The 17,020-nt window shown below is 43.6% G+C and overlaps 1 protein-coding gene across 9 annotated transcripts in view; it reads left to right on the top strand.

The window, feature by feature from the left end:
* Sipa1l1 (signal induced proliferation associated 1 like 1) overlaps window positions 1-17,020 on the top strand; it is a 284,590-nt gene that overhangs the window by 193,766 nt on the left and 73,804 nt on the right. For all 9 annotated transcript variants that reach the window (XM_040742801.1, XM_040742806.1, XM_040742805.1 and 6 more), the window contains one exon: window positions 10,186-10,360. In XM_040742801.1, coding sequence (XP_040598735.1) covers window positions 10,186-10,360 — 175 coding nt within the window. The remainder of the gene's footprint in view (window positions 1-10,185; window positions 10,361-17,020) is intronic.

Raw genomic sequence — 17,020 nt, 5'->3', positions numbered from 1 at the left:
TTCCTAAAGCTTAGGTTTAGAGAGTCTACTTTTCAGTACTGCCAAAGATGCCTTTTACCCAGGAGTTTAAGTGTAGAAATTTAAAACTAGGGTATAGCATCATTAAAATACTGAAGATTACTGCCTCCGTTTTTCTGTCCTCAATTGTGATATCCTTTGGTCAAGGTGTTTGAGTGATTAGGTGACCTGTGTAGAGGCTGCAGAGAGGGAAAATCTGATGTGACTTCAAACTCTCACCATCTGACAGTGCGGGCTTGGAATAATTTGAACACAGATAATTCTGTAGACATAATGCCTGCAAAATCTTACGTCTAACTTCTTTTAGCATTTTAGCCTCATGGCATCCTGACCATAAGGTAAAAGTAGCTTGCACATTGTATGTAGATTTTGACTGGATATTGATTAGCATTTTTAATAAGTGTTGTCTACATTTCCTTAATCAGAAAATCTCGTTATTAAACTAAAATTGAATGACCAATTTCAAGGTATTTTAAGTCTTTCCCTCCCTTCAGTGAGGGTTTAAGATGAAGCAGAAGCTGATAGAGCTTCCTGGATCCTCCTTTTTCTCTCACACTCAGCACAATACGTCATCGCTGACGTCCCTTCAGGTGATGCACAAAGAATCTCGTGAGTGGTGAGTGTTAGTCTTTGTAGCATGTCACTTTGGAGCACAGTGAATGCTTCAGAAGGTGGCTGCTGCGTGAGCTGGAATCCTCTCAGAACTCTCCCAGCACATATCCTGGACATCAATAAAGGAGGAGGAACTGGGATGGCTGGGCTTAGCTTTATTAGTTCAGTTATTTCCAATTACTGCACTTACCCAGGAGGGAGAAACCCACTCCGGCATTGATAGCAAAGTCATCTACCTAACATCCCCAATCTCTGCAGGACAGATGACTGCATATAACGAAGGTGTTTTATTACCATTTCCCTTGTTTTAAACATATTAAATTTAAAATTTCATGCTCCAGTTGTGGATTTTTATGGGACGTCTGGCACATTTTGTATCCTCTTAGTGATTGCAGAGTGTTGGGCCGCAGATGGTGCTGATCTGTGATGAGCGTTTCATGGTCCCTCCAGCACAGGAAGCGCAATAGGAATGCCATAATGAGTTTAACTCAGTTACATTGATTTAATTCACACCAATGGCCATTATTCTGTAATTATCACTTTCCTTTTCTTGGTTACTAAAATATTTCTTCCTGCATAAATTATTAATTCTAATATATGGTAATTGTTTTCTTTAGTTAAACATTATAATATGGCCATCAGTGGATCTCCCTGATTTTATTCTAAAACAGGTGTCTTAAATATGTTATCTCATAAAATGGAGTTTCACTGTTAGGCAGCCATTTTTGCCAGGCAGTGGAATCTAGCAATGAAAGCATGGCATTCTGTGTGGTGAGCTGCCCATATCTGTACTTACTGTTCTACTCTTGCTTCAGCCTTACTTGTCCCCATGCCTCGCCTCCCAGGCTGGAGCCCTGCTGGCACTTCCTGAACATGGGAGTTGTGAATGCCTTGGAGCCACTCTTTGAGAATTAGGTTCTTTAGGTGCTTTTAGAAATATGTACTTTAAAAAGTAATGCACTGGGCAGTGGTGGTGCATGCCTTTAATCCCAGCTCTCTGGAGGCAGAAGCGTGAGGATCCCTGTGAGTTCCAGGACAGCCAGAGCTGTTGCACAGAGAAACCCTGTCTTGAAAAACCAAACCAAAAAAAAAAAAAAAAAAAAAAAAAAAAGAAAGAAGAAGAAGAAAGACAAATGCAGTGTATAGCCTACAAATCATTACAAAGCACTTCTGTTTTCCAGCTGTTTTTGTTTTTAACTTCAGCCTTTCTGTATGTCCTTGTATTAGATTCTCAGTGTTATACCAGGAAACTGAACTTGCTAAAAGAATATTTTAAATCTCACTGTATTATCTTTTCTACCCCTATTAAACTGCTAGCACAAATATGCCTGGAAAAATAAAACCCAAATTTGTTTACTATATTATGGTAATTTGTCTTTCAGATCCTTTGTGCTTGATTCTCTCTTTGCAAGTACATAAAGCAAAAATGAACCTAAGCAAAACTTGTTTTTGTAAGGTGTACAAGAAAACACTGTACAAACATCCAGTCACTTGCTTGTCATTTGACTCATGCATGTAGGAGTAGAAGGAAGCATTCTGACTCCTGAAGAAACTTATTTTAAGACATGAATGTATGCTCTGTGGCTTACCAGCATTCCTATTTCTCTTGATGTCTTTTTGGGAGTTTGTGCTATTTTTGAATGGCCACTTTAATTCTATTGTTATGAGAAATGAGAAGATATAACTCAGTTGGCAGAGGTTTCATACTGTCTACTATTTATTGGGACTCAGAAAATGTGTTTCACCTTTGGATTTAGTTTACCTGCCTTATTGTCATGTCTCTGTTACTATGAGAGCATCTGTAGGGTAGAAGCAGACTGCATAGGTGTGCATTGCACTATTACTACATTCTGATCACTTTCCTGGCATTATCTGATTTAATCCTCACAGTGTCCTTGAGCATCTGCTCCAATCATTGACCTGACTTATGTTCAAGGCAACTAAGCCCCACAAACTTGGGCCATTTGCTGTCCTCATACCCCTTGCCCAAGCTGAGCACGGCCACAAACCTGCATAACACTGCCTTTTTAAGAATTGCATGTTTTCTTTACTTTTTTTACCTTTTCTTGTCTTGAATTACTTTTATCCTTAAAGGAAAATTGTGAAGTGCTAGGAATGTCACTATCTAGTCCATGAACTTTTAAATTGTATGGCTAATTCAGGTACTTTTAAATTATATCAGAGTGTTATCTCCAACAATCATTGAAAACTGACTATATCCTATTTTTTTGTGTGAGGAATGAGAGATTGTGTCATGACTTGTTTTCAGGAGTTGAGAAATGTATAGCACCGAGAACAACATTGGGTGCTTGAAAAAAGAGTCAAGGAATCTTAGCTGTTATTGATGGTGTTATAAAGTGATCACTTGCTAGTCGGCTTTAATTTTTGCAAACCTCCTATGAGTGCCCTCCTATTAAAAATGGAGTATTATGTACTACAAGTCAGCACAACTGGTGCACCCTGCATACCACTCCTTGCTGCTTGATAAGGACTGTGGAAAATAGATGGACTAGTTAGTACATGGCCCATACCCGTGAAGACGAAAGGTCATGCATCATTGTAACATAATACCTGCAGACAAAGCGAGGTGTGAATGCACACCAAAGGGCGTGAGTCCTGATTGGCTGACAGGATCAGAATGAGGTGCCTCCTGATGGGGAAGAGACTTGTATCAGGGCTGAGTAAGTGATCAGGTGTTCCAGACCCAAGTAAGGAGGAACAAAGTAGAGGGGGAAAGGCTCACTGTGTTCATGGAACAGCAGGCAGGCTCACTGAGCAGGAGTGTGGGACACATGCAAGATAGGAGTAAAAACCGGAAACTGATTGAGCAGTGACTGAGCCAGGTGCTGTGGGAAATGGTTAACGTGGATTATCCAGGCACACAGACAGCTTCCTTGCCCACATCCCTAACCCTTGCTGTATGCCCCTTTCTACTCCTCCTCTTGAGTGGAATGAGGACGCCAAGGGTTACTGACTGATAGAAGTTTCAGTATCCAGTGTAAGGTGCAATGCGTTAAGCCCAAAGAAAATAGAAAAGAGTTGGCTTACAAATGTCAAAGAACACTTGCTAGTTTGTGGTAGAGGGGATCAGTAAGTAGTCCTGCTCTCATTAGGAGATGTCAAGTCACATATACCTAGTAGGGATTTTGCCTAATGAACATCCATTTTAAAAGGTGTTCATTAAAAATACTCAAAATGGAAATGTGTTGTTTCTCAATTTTGAAAACAGTTACTTGTCAGGTTGTAGAAGTTAGAGAAGAAATGTAGTTGTTTTACTGTACACCTGCAGCACATGCTAAGAATGGCTGTCAGGAGAAGGACAGTGTTCTTGCATAATGTATAGCACTGGTCCTTTGATAGGGTGTGAATGGAAATTCTACTGACCGCCTGTTCACTGCCACAGTACATTATTCTATTGTGAGGCTAAGTGAATTTTACCGGTCACTGTCGTCTTTATTCAGGCAGCCTATTTTGAAAAACAAAATGACCCATAGGGGAAACATTCTATCTAAAACCAATTTTCTGTGAATGACACTTGGGCAGAGCAGTGACATCCCTAGAATTTAAATCTGTTATCCAGTAGAGCCGCTGGTGCATATTTGATGTTCATTTGGTTCCAGGTGACTAGGCGTGCATTCTCAGGAAGGACATGCACTTGCCAGCCATCAGGGCAGGGCAGGCCTTTGTTCTGTGTGGCCCATCCACGCTTGCCTGGCTGAGGCTTGATTGAGTGACAGGATGGGAGGGCCCTGTGGGTAATGCCACTGATGGCAGTAGCCTTGGGGAACCAGCACTGGCAAGAGAGCAGTTTGTAGTGACTGAGGACAGCAAGACTAAGCCATAGGCAGTAAGGGCTCATTCACGGTCTGAAAGGTTGGCTGCCTGGCTCGGCAGACAGTTCACCCTTCTTGGTTTTAAATTATGGGTTGTTTTTGAAATTCAACTTTAAAGTGAAAAGTTAGGCGTTCTCTCTCATATAGTTGGCATGGTGTCTTCAGACAACCCGGAAATGGAAGTGGTGTGACCACACTTACTGAGAGTCTCAGTTCCTTTGCTTTTGATTGTCCTTTGCCCGCTCATGACAGGACCACATTCATGGAGTCCTGATGCATACTCTTGGGTTTTCTTATCCAGAAACTACTTTCCCAGATACAATGGACTTTTAGTTCCCTGTTTCCTTGATACTTCCTGTTTACTTAGTATGTTTTATAGACCCTTCCCATGCGTGCAAAGGTCTAGTCATTTATACTCTGCTTAATACTCTATTGTGTTGCTCTACCTCTGATGAATTAATAATTTGTTTCTTGTTTGATGATCTGTGGAATTAATTTTAGTCTTTTACGGAATATGCATTAATGAAGACTTTTTCCTGTGTAATTGAAATTCATCTCAGTGTCAAGTTAGATGTATTTATTACCAGATAAATCTTTATTTTAGAGATTTTTTACAATATATCTTAGAATAAGATTAGATTATGTGTGTGGAATATTTTATTTGCATTATACCAAAGATAAAAATAGATTAGCACATAATCTGTGCAAGTGTATATGATTTTGAAAATATCTGTCAAAAATCCTTTCCTACCCAATATCCATGTTTTTCCCTGTTCCCCTCGCCCTCCCTCCCTCCCTCCCTCCCTCCCTCCCTCCCTCCCTCCCTCCCTCCCTCCCTCATTGGATTTCTGTTTATATTCCCAATGAGGATAAAATTTCAAACCAACATTTTTAAAGTTTCCAGTGCTGATGTTTTCCCAGTCTCTGCCATTCTTGTTGGAAGACAATAAAGAGACTCATCTTTCAGAAGAAGTTGAGAGAGTTATGTTTCTGGAGAGCAAACCAAAGTGAACACTGTCCGTGAGTCCCTGTTCACAGCAGGCAGAAGAGCCCCTGTAGACACCCCACATATACACACACTCTAACCGGGGAACTCAGTGGAAGAACATTTATAAACAAATTCTTGCTTCTGAAAAGATGGAAAAATGCCTCCCACTGTCTCTGCTCATTACAGCCAACAGTCCTGGGCATAATACTAATGGGAACAGCCAATGCATAGGAGGTAGACCAGCTGAGGACCTTGGGCTCTGTGGATGGCACAGTGATGAAGGTCCTGCCTTTTCTTTCCGCCTCCCAGTTTGGAATGGGAAGAAGCCAAACACCTTGAGTCCTGATAAGCACAGACAGAACTTTATTTTATAAGTTGAAAAGGTTTTATAAATTGAAAAAGTAAAACCACCAACAGATGTTTGAATATCCTCCCTGTACTTGGGGGAGGGTGGGGGGGAGGCCTGCCTGGAATCTCTGTGGATCCTGTTTCCTGCAGGGTGGCATCAGACACTGAGTACTTAGGTGGTCCCTTTAAGGCTTACCTGCATTTCTGTGAAGCCACATGGAGGACAGGAATGCTGCTCTCCTGCCTGCCCAGCCACAGTAGCATCACTGGAGGCCTAGTAGGCTGCTGGGACTTGCCCTGTCCGACAGTGGTTATCCTTCTCCTCAGAGAGAGGACCTATCTGTCATCCACAGTCTTGGGTGGATAAAGCAGCTAGTTTACCTTGTAACTCTCCCAACAAGCACTGTATACTCTGAGTGCTGGTAGGGTTTGGTGCCACTGATGTGATGTGAGCATTGGCTCGCAGGAAGGCAAGAGTCTAGAGATCCTGGAGAACTCAAGTCCTCCTTTGGGAACTGTGACACAGTGAAAGCTCTTTTAATATTTGATACCTCATAAACATCTAGATGGAACATTTTATTCTAAAAGTTTATAAAAAGTGGGGTTGTCTTCATGGGGCTGGCCACCCTAGTGTTCCTGTGGCTCCTTTCTGGGAAGCTGGGTAAAACACCAGACTTCCTAAGATGTGCAAGAGAGTCTGTTTACTGAGATGTGGTTAGCTGATTCTGAACCCTGGCTGGATCTGCCCTTGTCCCAGGGACGCAGGAATTTTTAAGTCGGTTTGTACTGTTTCATCACAGTACCTAGAAACAAACCCTTGCACGGTGTGGTCGTTGTTTTTGGATCTTGCAATTTTTCAGTAGACTACTGATTGAGCATCCCTATAGCAAAAATTAAAGAATGCTCACATTGTATCTGTTTCTTGATTCTGTGTGAAAGGAACCAGTTTGATACTGTTGGTTCCCATCAATGGCTGTACCCTTCACTTCTAATATAACTTGAAGATGGCTTCGCTTTGCTGAGATACAGCTTTTGTTCTATTGGCCTGATGACCATTAAGTTTTACAGTCATACACGTCTGTTGCCAGGCCTGGTGGTGCACACCTTTAATTGAAGCACCAGGAGGCAGAGGCAGGTAGATCTCTGTGAGTTTGAGGGCAGACTGGTCTACAGAGTAAGTGTCAGGCTAGCACTACAAAGTAGCCCTGTCTCAAAATACTAACAAACAAGGAAAAACAAACAAAAATAGACATTTGCTACATGACCACACACTTAGATCAGAGCCCCAGGGGAGCAACGGGACTTAGGCACAAAACTATATTTTATTACTGAGAAGCCCATACATTCTTATCAACAAAATTTACGCTGCATAGACCCACCCTGTTTCCAGGATAGTTCTTAGTTCATTGTTACTGTTTTGCATTTTATATTTAAATACTATATATTCCTATTCATAGCCCACACAGATATATTTTTGCCTTTCAAAGAAATCGAAGATCCATTTCATGGAACACTGCTAGAAATCCCATGATGCTCAAGCTGTTGACAGTGGCAAGGTGTCACTTGGCACCTGCCCCTTCACTGGGCATGTTTGTGTTACACTTGTGTAACTCCTGCACAGTGCCACAAATACCAGCAGGAAACATGGTCATTAGCTAAAGATTTGAGGAGTCTTGAGTTTAGAGAATGCCACCTACGTTTGATTTAATTGGAGCAGAAATCAAGTTTATAGTCATATTGTCACTTTAGGAGAACAGAGCAGGTGGCATCTGGCATAGTTTTAAACTGAAGAAAATGTGACAATCTAGCAGATTTTCTAATCCTCTTATAAAGCACTCTTCCTTTCAAATCAGTGAAACCAGAAACCAGCTGGTTGTCTGCGGGTGGAACTGACCATAGTATCTATCCGGTGAGCGAATAGAAGGGCACATTGTGTCCTCTCCGGGAGTCTGCCTGGCTGGCGCTTTCAGATCACCTTATCTTATTCCACAGTGGACTCCTTTTCACATGATAAATGAATCCTGTTGAATTTTGTAGGCCTGTAAGAAGTTCTTTAAAATCACCTACAAACCCAGAGGGATAAAGTGGTTCCCACTGAGCAGGGTGACTTTTGTATTTGGGGCCTGTGCAGGCTGATCTTGGTGGTGCAGCCAGATGGTGGAGCTCAAAGCCCCTTCTGTCTGCAGATCACTATCTCTGATGGTCCTCCCTGCAGGGAGCAGATGCTGCCACTCAAACCCTGTCCTGGGAGCTAGCTGTGCTAAGGACTGCCTTTGTAATGGGCAGAGAGGAGCCTGCACTCTCTACTTATTCTCAGAGACTTGGGGTACTGGGCTCAATTCTAAAGCTTCTAAAGCCAGGATGAAACCTCTCTCTGTGGGGTTCCCCTTCTAGCCATGGACACATTCTGACAGTTGGAGCAGCCAGCTGAGCTGAGATGGGCTGAAATGTCAGTGATTTTACTTCAATATTTTGTTTGCTGTTTCCTCCCTAAGTGTGATACGTAAACCAACCAACCAAATGTATGCCTGTTAACAGGTAAGGGAAGCAAGGGTACTGCCATTTTCGATGCTAATCCCCACAGTCTAGTCTTGGCTTATCTACCTGCAAGGCTCAGGCCTGTGGCTTTACTTTGTCCCCATAGATGTAGGGACAGGTAAGCAGAGTAGGTCCTGTGAAGTTGACCTCATGTCTAGGGCTGTTGAGCTCTCTTGTCACCTAAGCAGGGTGAAAGGAAAAGCAGGCAAAGGATTTCTCTCTGAACTACATGACTTAGAACATTGAGATAGCCCCAAGGCCTCATCTGACAGGGCCTGAATATGTTTTCAGAACTCAGAAACTTTCAGATTGTAGGATCATAAAATACATGCACCGCATGCTAATATTCCTAGTGTGATACAGGATAGCGCCCTACAGTCAAACTCATGAATATTTATACAGGGGATATTTGAATATTCATGTCAAGAAGAATAGATTAAGTTAGGATGTTAGTCCTTTATCAGTTTTTGCTACCAAGTATGTTTGCTTAAATTGTTCTATTTTTCAGCTTGAGAATTACAGATAAATGGCTTTGAATCCATACCTTGATGACAGACACAGACTAAAACAAGACTATAAGGCAGGTTTAGTGGCACACCCCTTTAACTCCAGGACTTAGGAGGTAGAGGGCTGGTCTTTTGCAAGATGGAGGCCAGCATGGTTTATATAGGGATTTCCAGGCCAGCCAGGGCTACACACAGAGACCCTGCCTCAAAATAAATATCTGTCAAATGAGAACGCTCAAGGTCAAGCTGGTAAGCTGGTTTGGGGATCAGATGATAAATTTGTGGTCAATATTGTATGTGGTATTTGGCAGACAGTAGGTATCCAATACATGCTGGTTTCTAAAACTTCACCTTACCTGGCCTGGGAGCTACACCTGTAGTCACAGCTGCTCAGGAGGCAGAAGGAGGAGGGCTGTTTGACTCTGGAATGTGGACCAGCTTTTATGCCATGCTAGCTTGGAATCCAGTGAATCCTAGGCAAACATGGAACACCAAGTGACAGCCTCATCCCCCTGTTAACTTTTCTTAGATTAAAATCTCAGATTGGTAACTACACACCCTTTTGGGAGAGGGTTCAGAGCTCAGCATTGGCCACATTAAATCTCAGTGTCTGCAGTTTGCTTCATACTGAGAGTTCAGTATTGTTTTGAAAGTTGTTTGTAGAATGACCAAAATTTTCAGTGACAAAAAGACGTCTTGATTACTATTATTTCGTGTTTACAACTTGGGACTGCTTCGCTTTAAGTACACTTGAAGGAAGTATTTGCCGAAAGCCCCTCCAGATCCCTCTTGCCTTTGAGCAGTTTGAAAGAGAAGTTTCTCTAGCTGTGTGCTGGTGGCACTGGGCTCTACCCACGGTCTGCATTAGGGTCACTTCAGATGGAAGGGTGCAAGTCTGCTCAAATTCTTAAATGCCAAGTGTGTTAATGGCCTTTTAGTTCAAAACAACTTATTTTAAAGTATGCTTTGATAAATAGACTTCTGCTTTTAAACTTGTAAAGCTTAGATTTGTAAAGGGAAAGGTCATGGAGGATTAATTGGCAGTTTTGGTCAGGCTGTTCATCAACATTGTATAGTTGGTAAATTATGAAAAGAAGTTTCCTGAAGCCCCACCAGCTGCTCTGACACCATCAGACATGACATGCAGCAATTCCGATCACTTCTTTGTCCTTTTTTTGTGGCTCAGAAGGATTAGAGGTTTGTTCCACTGTAGTTTTTGGATTTGGGATAGAAGAATTCAAAGGACTTCCTGAGAAGGGTACTGACTGTTTGCTGGGCATGCGGCCTACAGGACTGGTTAGCATGGAGGGTCCTTGTGTCACTGAGTCTCCTGTCTCCACAGCTGAACTATCAGCAGAAAGTGGGCATCATGTACTGCAAAGCAGGCCAGAGCACTGAGGAGGAGATGTACAATAACGAGTCGGCAGGCCCAGCCTTTGAGGAATTCCTTCAGCTTCTGGGAGAACGAGTTCGGCTAAAAGGATTTGAGAAGTACCGCGCACAGCTTGACACCAAAAGTAAGAAATGCTCACACCTTCCTGCCATGCTTGGTTACCCTTGCCGTGCTGATGAGCATCCGCTAAGTCATCTATGACACTGCTCTGCCACTGGTGGCAGAAAGCTAATGGTGGAGGAGGGGCAGACAGGCTGGGAGGTGTAGCACTAGAACTGTGAGACCGTAATCCAAATGGCTGTGATGGGGCCGGAATGCATTGCTGTCATCAGAACCATGGGTGGGTCAGGGCACAGACACAGATGGTGCCCAATTGCACCAGAGTGGAACTGCAGAGATTTCCCACACATAGCTGAATGTTAGGGGGGATTTAAAGATCCAGAAACCCAATCTGATTATAAGAGGTGGACATCTTTATTGGTTTGTGATATAATCCTTCTACTCTTCTACATAGCCAACCTTTACATAGCTTTCTTGTTTGCTTTTGTTTTTTAATATTATTGTGTTATTGTGTGTACATGTGTTTGGGCATAGTATATGTGTACATCTATGTATGTGTATGTGTGTGCCCTAATTGCCTGTGGAGGTCAGAGGACAAACTTGGTGGAGTCTCTCCCTTCCCCTCTCCCTCCCCCTCCCTCTCTCCCTCTCCCTCTTCACTCTGCCCCCTTTGTCAGCATCTCATTATGTGTCTTTGGCTGACCTGGAACTCACGAAGATGTTTCTGCCTCCTCAGTGCTGGTATCACTGTACCCAGCTTCCTTCTGTCTTTGTGTGGGTTCAAACTCAGGTCACCAGGCTTGTATGGCAAGCACCTCTACCCTGTGGGACATCTTGCTGCCCTTTTAATGTCTAGGAGTTCTTTGTTTGTGTTGCCTGTAGTTATCTTTAGGGGGGTGATGCATGTGTGTGCACATGTGTGTGTGTGCATGTAGATGCCATTGGTTAACCCTGGATGTTGTTCCTCAGGAGGCATCCACCCTGTGTCTTGAGACAGGATCTCTCACTGGCTTGAAGTTACCCACATAAACTGGACTGTCTGGGCAATGAGCCCCAGGATTGGCCTGTCTCCACCTCCTTGATCACAAGCTTGTACCGCCACAGTCAGCTTTGTTAATATGTGTTCCCAGGGTTTAAACTCAGGCTCTCATGCTTGAGTGACAAGAACTTCCCCAGTGAGCATCTCTCCAGCCTCAGTTTATCTTAAGACTTTTTAGATGTTACCATGCTGTTTTTGTGCTATATCCCATTGGACTTGTATTTACCACCACTTCCTGTCTCTTCTTCCTTGCCCTTACTGGTCCTCTTCCTCCTCAGATAGTGTCCGTTCTGCCAGCTTGCTATGGGAATCCCTAGAAAACAGCTTGCCAGTATGGTTCCATGAGTTGATTAAAGGCCCAGTGATGAGGCAGTCTGTTTAACTACAGGAAACCTGCAGAGTTGTCTACCCCCACCCCCAAAGCCCACAGGAGGATAGTTAAGCTCTCAGATGCTGGTTTGGGTGGCAGTGTGTGGATCTGCTGCACCTCTGTGTAGACACAGATTGAAATTATCTCAGAAACTATCCTTAGACACCTGGAGGCTGTTTTTCTTTGCGAGGGTCTTAGATTAGCACGTCTGCTTTGCAGTGTACAGTAATCTCTCTGGTTTTCGGTACAGGAAATGAAATAAGGCATTGACTCATGAAAACAGAAAAGCATTCATAAACTGCACTGCAGGGAGGATTTCCTGTTGCCATAGTTTTACTGTTGCCAGCTTGGAAACGACGTGCAAGAGAATATGAAAAGCCATAAATAGCCTGGCCTCGTAAATATTATGTTAATGTTCGGTCCTGCTTATAGCTGCGTAAGATCTTCACCCTTCAGCTCTTTTTGTCCTGGTACTCTTGTATCCCCTTCCCAGGGTTCATATGGCCTCGTAAATATTATGTTAATGTTCGGTCCTGCTTATAGCTGCGTAAGATCTTCACCCTTCAGCTCTTTTTGTCCAGGTACTCTTGTATCCCCTTCCCAGGGTTCATATGGCCTCGTAAATATTATGTTAATGTTCGGTCCTGCTTATAGCTGCGTAAGATCTTCACCCTTCAGCTCTTTTTGTCCAGGTACTCTTGTATCCCCTTCCCAGGGTTCATATGTCTCAGCGTGGTGAGCTCTACAGATCAACACGTGCTGTGCCTCTGTAAATGAGTGGTCAGACTGGCGCCCGTGAGATTGTATGCTGTGCAGTGATCTACCTGTTTCTAGACAGCCCCTCGTGAGGTGGGCTGATGTGAAGAAGTGATAGGAGTGCACTGTGGTGGCAAATGAAGCAGTTGACCCACTAAAATAAGCACTCAGTATGCGTTTGGCCCCAGATCCTGACTAGAGGAAGGCGAGCCTGGCTTGGCAAACTGCCTCTGACTGCAGTTTATGTAATGCATTCCACAAAAGTGCCCCTTCTCACTGAGGAGGGTCCAGAAAGGCTGTGCTTCTCTGCTTTTACAGAGCGCACCTTCGTCTGCTGTGACAAAATACCAAAGGCTAGGTAATTTGTAAAGAAAGTGGGTGGGCTTGGCTTTGGAGGTATGGGACCATGGTACTGGTGTTTTCTATGTTCCTGGGGAAGCCTCACATGCCGAGGGCACAGGTAGAGAAGTCACACCGCAGAGGGCACAGGTGGACAAGGTCACGCCGAGACAGGAGAGCAGGCAGGTGGGAGGGGTTGACCCCATCCTGTCATAGCAGCCTACTCCTGAGTACTTGCTCACAGTGACCAATACCCTGCTGGTCCACCTTGACAAGGCTCTACAACCTCTCACTGTTACTATATTGGGGAGCCGCCATGTTCACACCATAGCCAGACCATAGGAGAGCACCATGCTTCCTAATGTGAATGAGGGCCGGAAAGTGTTTCATTCAGAAACCCCAAAGAAGACTGAAGAATTAGCTCTTGTATCACAGATCAGCGGGGCCTGACCATATTAAATAGTAGTAAGTCACAAATAGACAGCAGTTGGCCTCTGGACACTAGAGCAGCTCCTTACCAGCTGTGATACACCTGGAGACAGGGTACAGCTCTGTGCACATTCACAATGTCAGCCATCTTTTTCTGCCATGTCAAGAAAGTCTTTCAGTATAATTCTTAGAAGGAAAAAAAAATGCCGTGGTGGCACATGTCTGTAATCCTGGAACTCAGGAGGTAGAGGCAGGAAGATGAGAATTTCAGTGACGTTGTTGGCTACACAAACAGTTTGGGGCCAGTCTGGTGTGTAAGATTCTGTCCCAAAAGCACATAAAGACTTTTCTGGGTAGAGTGCAGGCATATCTGTGTACCTGTGCTTTTACCAGATTAAAATGTTTTGTGTTGTTGATGTGTGTGTTTAGCCTCTCAGGTTTCCAGTTGCACACAGGTTCTTTATGTCGCTAGTGTACCAACAGCTGACGAGGCTCTGGTGCTGTTTGTTCAGCTTTTTCCTGGGTGTGCTTCAGTTCTGATCATCCCTGTTAGACATCTTCAGACTCCCTTTTCTCTTCCTCCCTTTCTCTGTGGTGCCTTAGTTCACATTAATTTGATAAAATATGGTAATTACCAGGACCGGAAGTTATTTGGTAATCCTTTTGTACCTTCCATTCTCCAAGCCTCATTAGGTACACCTTGTCCTTTAAGTCCTTGATCGTTTTTATGACAGTTAAAAGTCTTCTATTTCTGTCTTACTGGGCTTCCTCCTGTGGCTAGGTTTTCCTGGTCTGAGTTACACCTTACCACTTCACCTGGCTGATAATGTGTGAGGTGCTACATTTTGTGACTGTCATCACCCAGTGTCTAAATTTTGTCATCTTCTAAGTGTTGGGTTTTGTGTGGGCATCAGTGAATGTCCCAAAATACACACTTGGTTTTCCTGAGTCTTGGTTAAGCTTGGCTACTATTACCTGTAGTACCCTATGGTTTTCCTGGGGCGTGATGTGTCGTGACTTGACTACCATCCTGTTGAACAAAGTGTCTCTAGTGTTCTTATTTGGAATTCACATGTCTTCCGAGTCTGAACAGTGAACACTACTTGTTGTGTAATTAGCTGGTAGCTCTTGTCCTAACTATTTTTCTTTGTTTGGCTTTTGGGAAGTACACCTGTGCATATTCAGTGTGCATATTCAGTACCAGCACTCAAGGGTACCTTGTTCAGGTGTTCAGCCTCGCTGGCCCTGAGGTTTCCTCCGCTAGGGCACTCTGCAAGTGTCAGTCTCCTCAGACCCCTGAATGCCTCTTTACAGCAGCTTCCCTTCAGAGACTATCCTGTGTCGCTGCCCCACCAGGCCACCTGGAGAGAGAAATGCAGACACTATAGAGTATACCCATTCCTTGTTGCCACCTCCCAGCCCCAGGAACCACTGACCATCTGATGCTGTCTGGTGTTGAATGTTTGGAACCAATTGGTTCAGATGTTTAATCAAATTTTCTAATTTATATGAGAATTATGGCTGAGGCAGAAGCTCCAGATTCATCCTCATACTCATTCGTTCTGTATGTCTGTCTGTCTATCTGTGAATGCATGCCATTTTAGTTAAGCCCCACAAACTGCTAGCTAAACTGGCTTTGGATACATTCGCATGTCATGGCTGGGGAGCTACTAAACATCTGGAAAATCTGCCAGATCTGGTGGTATGGTTGGTTAATAAAGTGTTCAGAGAAGGCATGACAGTGACCCAGGGTGTGCTTACACAAATGCAGGCAAAACAGCCATAATAAAAATAATCTTTAAAAAAAGAAAAAAAATCCTTCTTCTTTATTAGGAATAAGCTTTAATAGGGAAAGGGACACAGTGACAAAACACAAAGAAGAGGGTGCTTTGTAAGAAAACTCTTAAAACATAACTGAATAATATTAAATTTAATATTACTATGTGTGTATGGGGCGTGTGTGAGAGACAGACGGAGGACATACATACATAGTGATAGCACCTGTGCAGAGGTCAGAGGACAACTTTGGGGAGTCATTTCTCTCCTACCTCTTGTCACGGCAAAGTGTACCCCAGGTGGGTCTCCTGTCTCCACGTCTCACTTTGCCTGGGAGTGCTGGCATTACAGATGCCTGCTTGTGCATCTGGCTTTTTTAATGTGGGTTTTAAGGATTGGACTTGGATTGTCAGGTATGTATAAAAGTATTTTTAGCTGCTGAGTCATTTTGCTAGACCTAAATTTAAATTCCAACCAAGGCATTTACTGGGGATCTTATGGACTAGCACTTTCCCATACTTTATTTCATCTAACCCTCACAACAATGAAAATACCAGACAACAGAGAAATGACTATTTTATTGATAAATGAAATACATCCCGGGGTCCAAAACTTGTCCTGTCTCAGAAATGCACCATTGTTCCATGAGAGCATACCCAATTTCCAATGTGCGTCTGAACAGTGACTTGAGCATCTCCAGACCCTGAGGAAGGTTACATGTGTGTGAAGTCTGGCTCTAGCATAGAGATTTTAAACCAACAGCTACTTAACTATTGTGGTATTCCAAACTAGGTAAGAATTGTGGCCAGGTCAAATACATTTTTGTCCTTCCCAAACAGGAGTAAGCATTTAACCTTATGAATCCATGGGGTGGGGGTCATTCTCTTTCAAACCACTACAATGGCTATTCATTTTATTTACATATTGGGATTCAGGGGATCAAACCCAGACTTTCACATGCCAGACAGACAAGCACTCTCTCACTCAGCTACACCTCCAGCCTCCACACGTACTCGAGACTATAGACAGTTTCCAAAAATCAAGTAGGCTATGTCCTTGCCATCTCCTTTGTCTTGACTTGCCATTAGTGTTCAAGAAAAGGTTGTATTAGTCTTTCCTCATTCAGATTCACACACCCATTATCGCTCAAGCCTCTGACTTCTACAAAACCTGACTTATAAATCAGCAGTCAGGAGAGCATGGCAATGGCTGCACCTGGAAACTGCTCTTGGAGACTTGATGCATTTTCAGGTGGAATACTGCCGCTTACCCTAGTCTTCCCCACCTTCCCAAAGTGTGGCAGTGCGTTACTGCTTTGTGTGGTGGGCATTCTGTTCTTGTCATCCCTTGGTTATTCCCTGTCTTAGTATCATTTGCTTTGAATAATAAGAGTTTTATTTGAGATTTTGAGACAAGATCTCTCCATGTAGCCCAGACTGTCCTCTAATGTGAGATCCTCCTTTCTCAATCTGTGAGTTCTGGGATTATACCCACTAAAAGATCCCCCTTCCTTCCTTCCTTCCTTCCTTCCTTCCTTCCTTCCTTCCTTCCTTCCTTCCTTCCTTCCTTCCTTCCTTCTCTTTTTTGTTGGTTTTTCAAGACAGGGTTTCTTTGTGTAGCCCTGGCTGTCCTGGAACTAGCTCTGTAGACCAGGCTGGCCTGGGACTCACAGAGCTCCAACTGCCTCTGCCTCCCAAGATCTAGGATTAAAGGTGTGTGCCACCACCACCCAGCAGTGTTGAGTATGGTGATGTTCATGACCGTGCAGCTCATGGATGGTGTGAGTTGGAGGTGGGTCATTTGACCGTCTGATGACCCAGGTAATGTCTGGGTGGGTTTACTCCTTAAGGATTGAGCCCTTTCAACTGTGCTATGGAGAGGCGTTGGTTTTCGTGCCCTCCTCTGCAAGCACATTTTTACTTCACAGTTGCTCACTGTGTATTTTCTGCAACCTGATTAAAAACAAAAGAAACAAAAAACCCAACTGTTTCCGTTTCCCAGACTGTCATCCTCTT

The sequence above is a fragment of the Mesocricetus auratus genome, unplaced genomic scaffold (genome assembly GCF_017639785.1).
Source record: "Mesocricetus auratus isolate SY011 unplaced genomic scaffold, BCM_Maur_2.0 Super-Scaffold_15014, whole genome shotgun sequence".
In the NCBI taxonomy this organism is placed as follows: Eukaryota; Metazoa; Chordata; class Mammalia; order Rodentia; family Cricetidae; genus Mesocricetus; species Mesocricetus auratus.
This window is presented reverse-complemented; position numbering and strand designations above follow the sequence as displayed.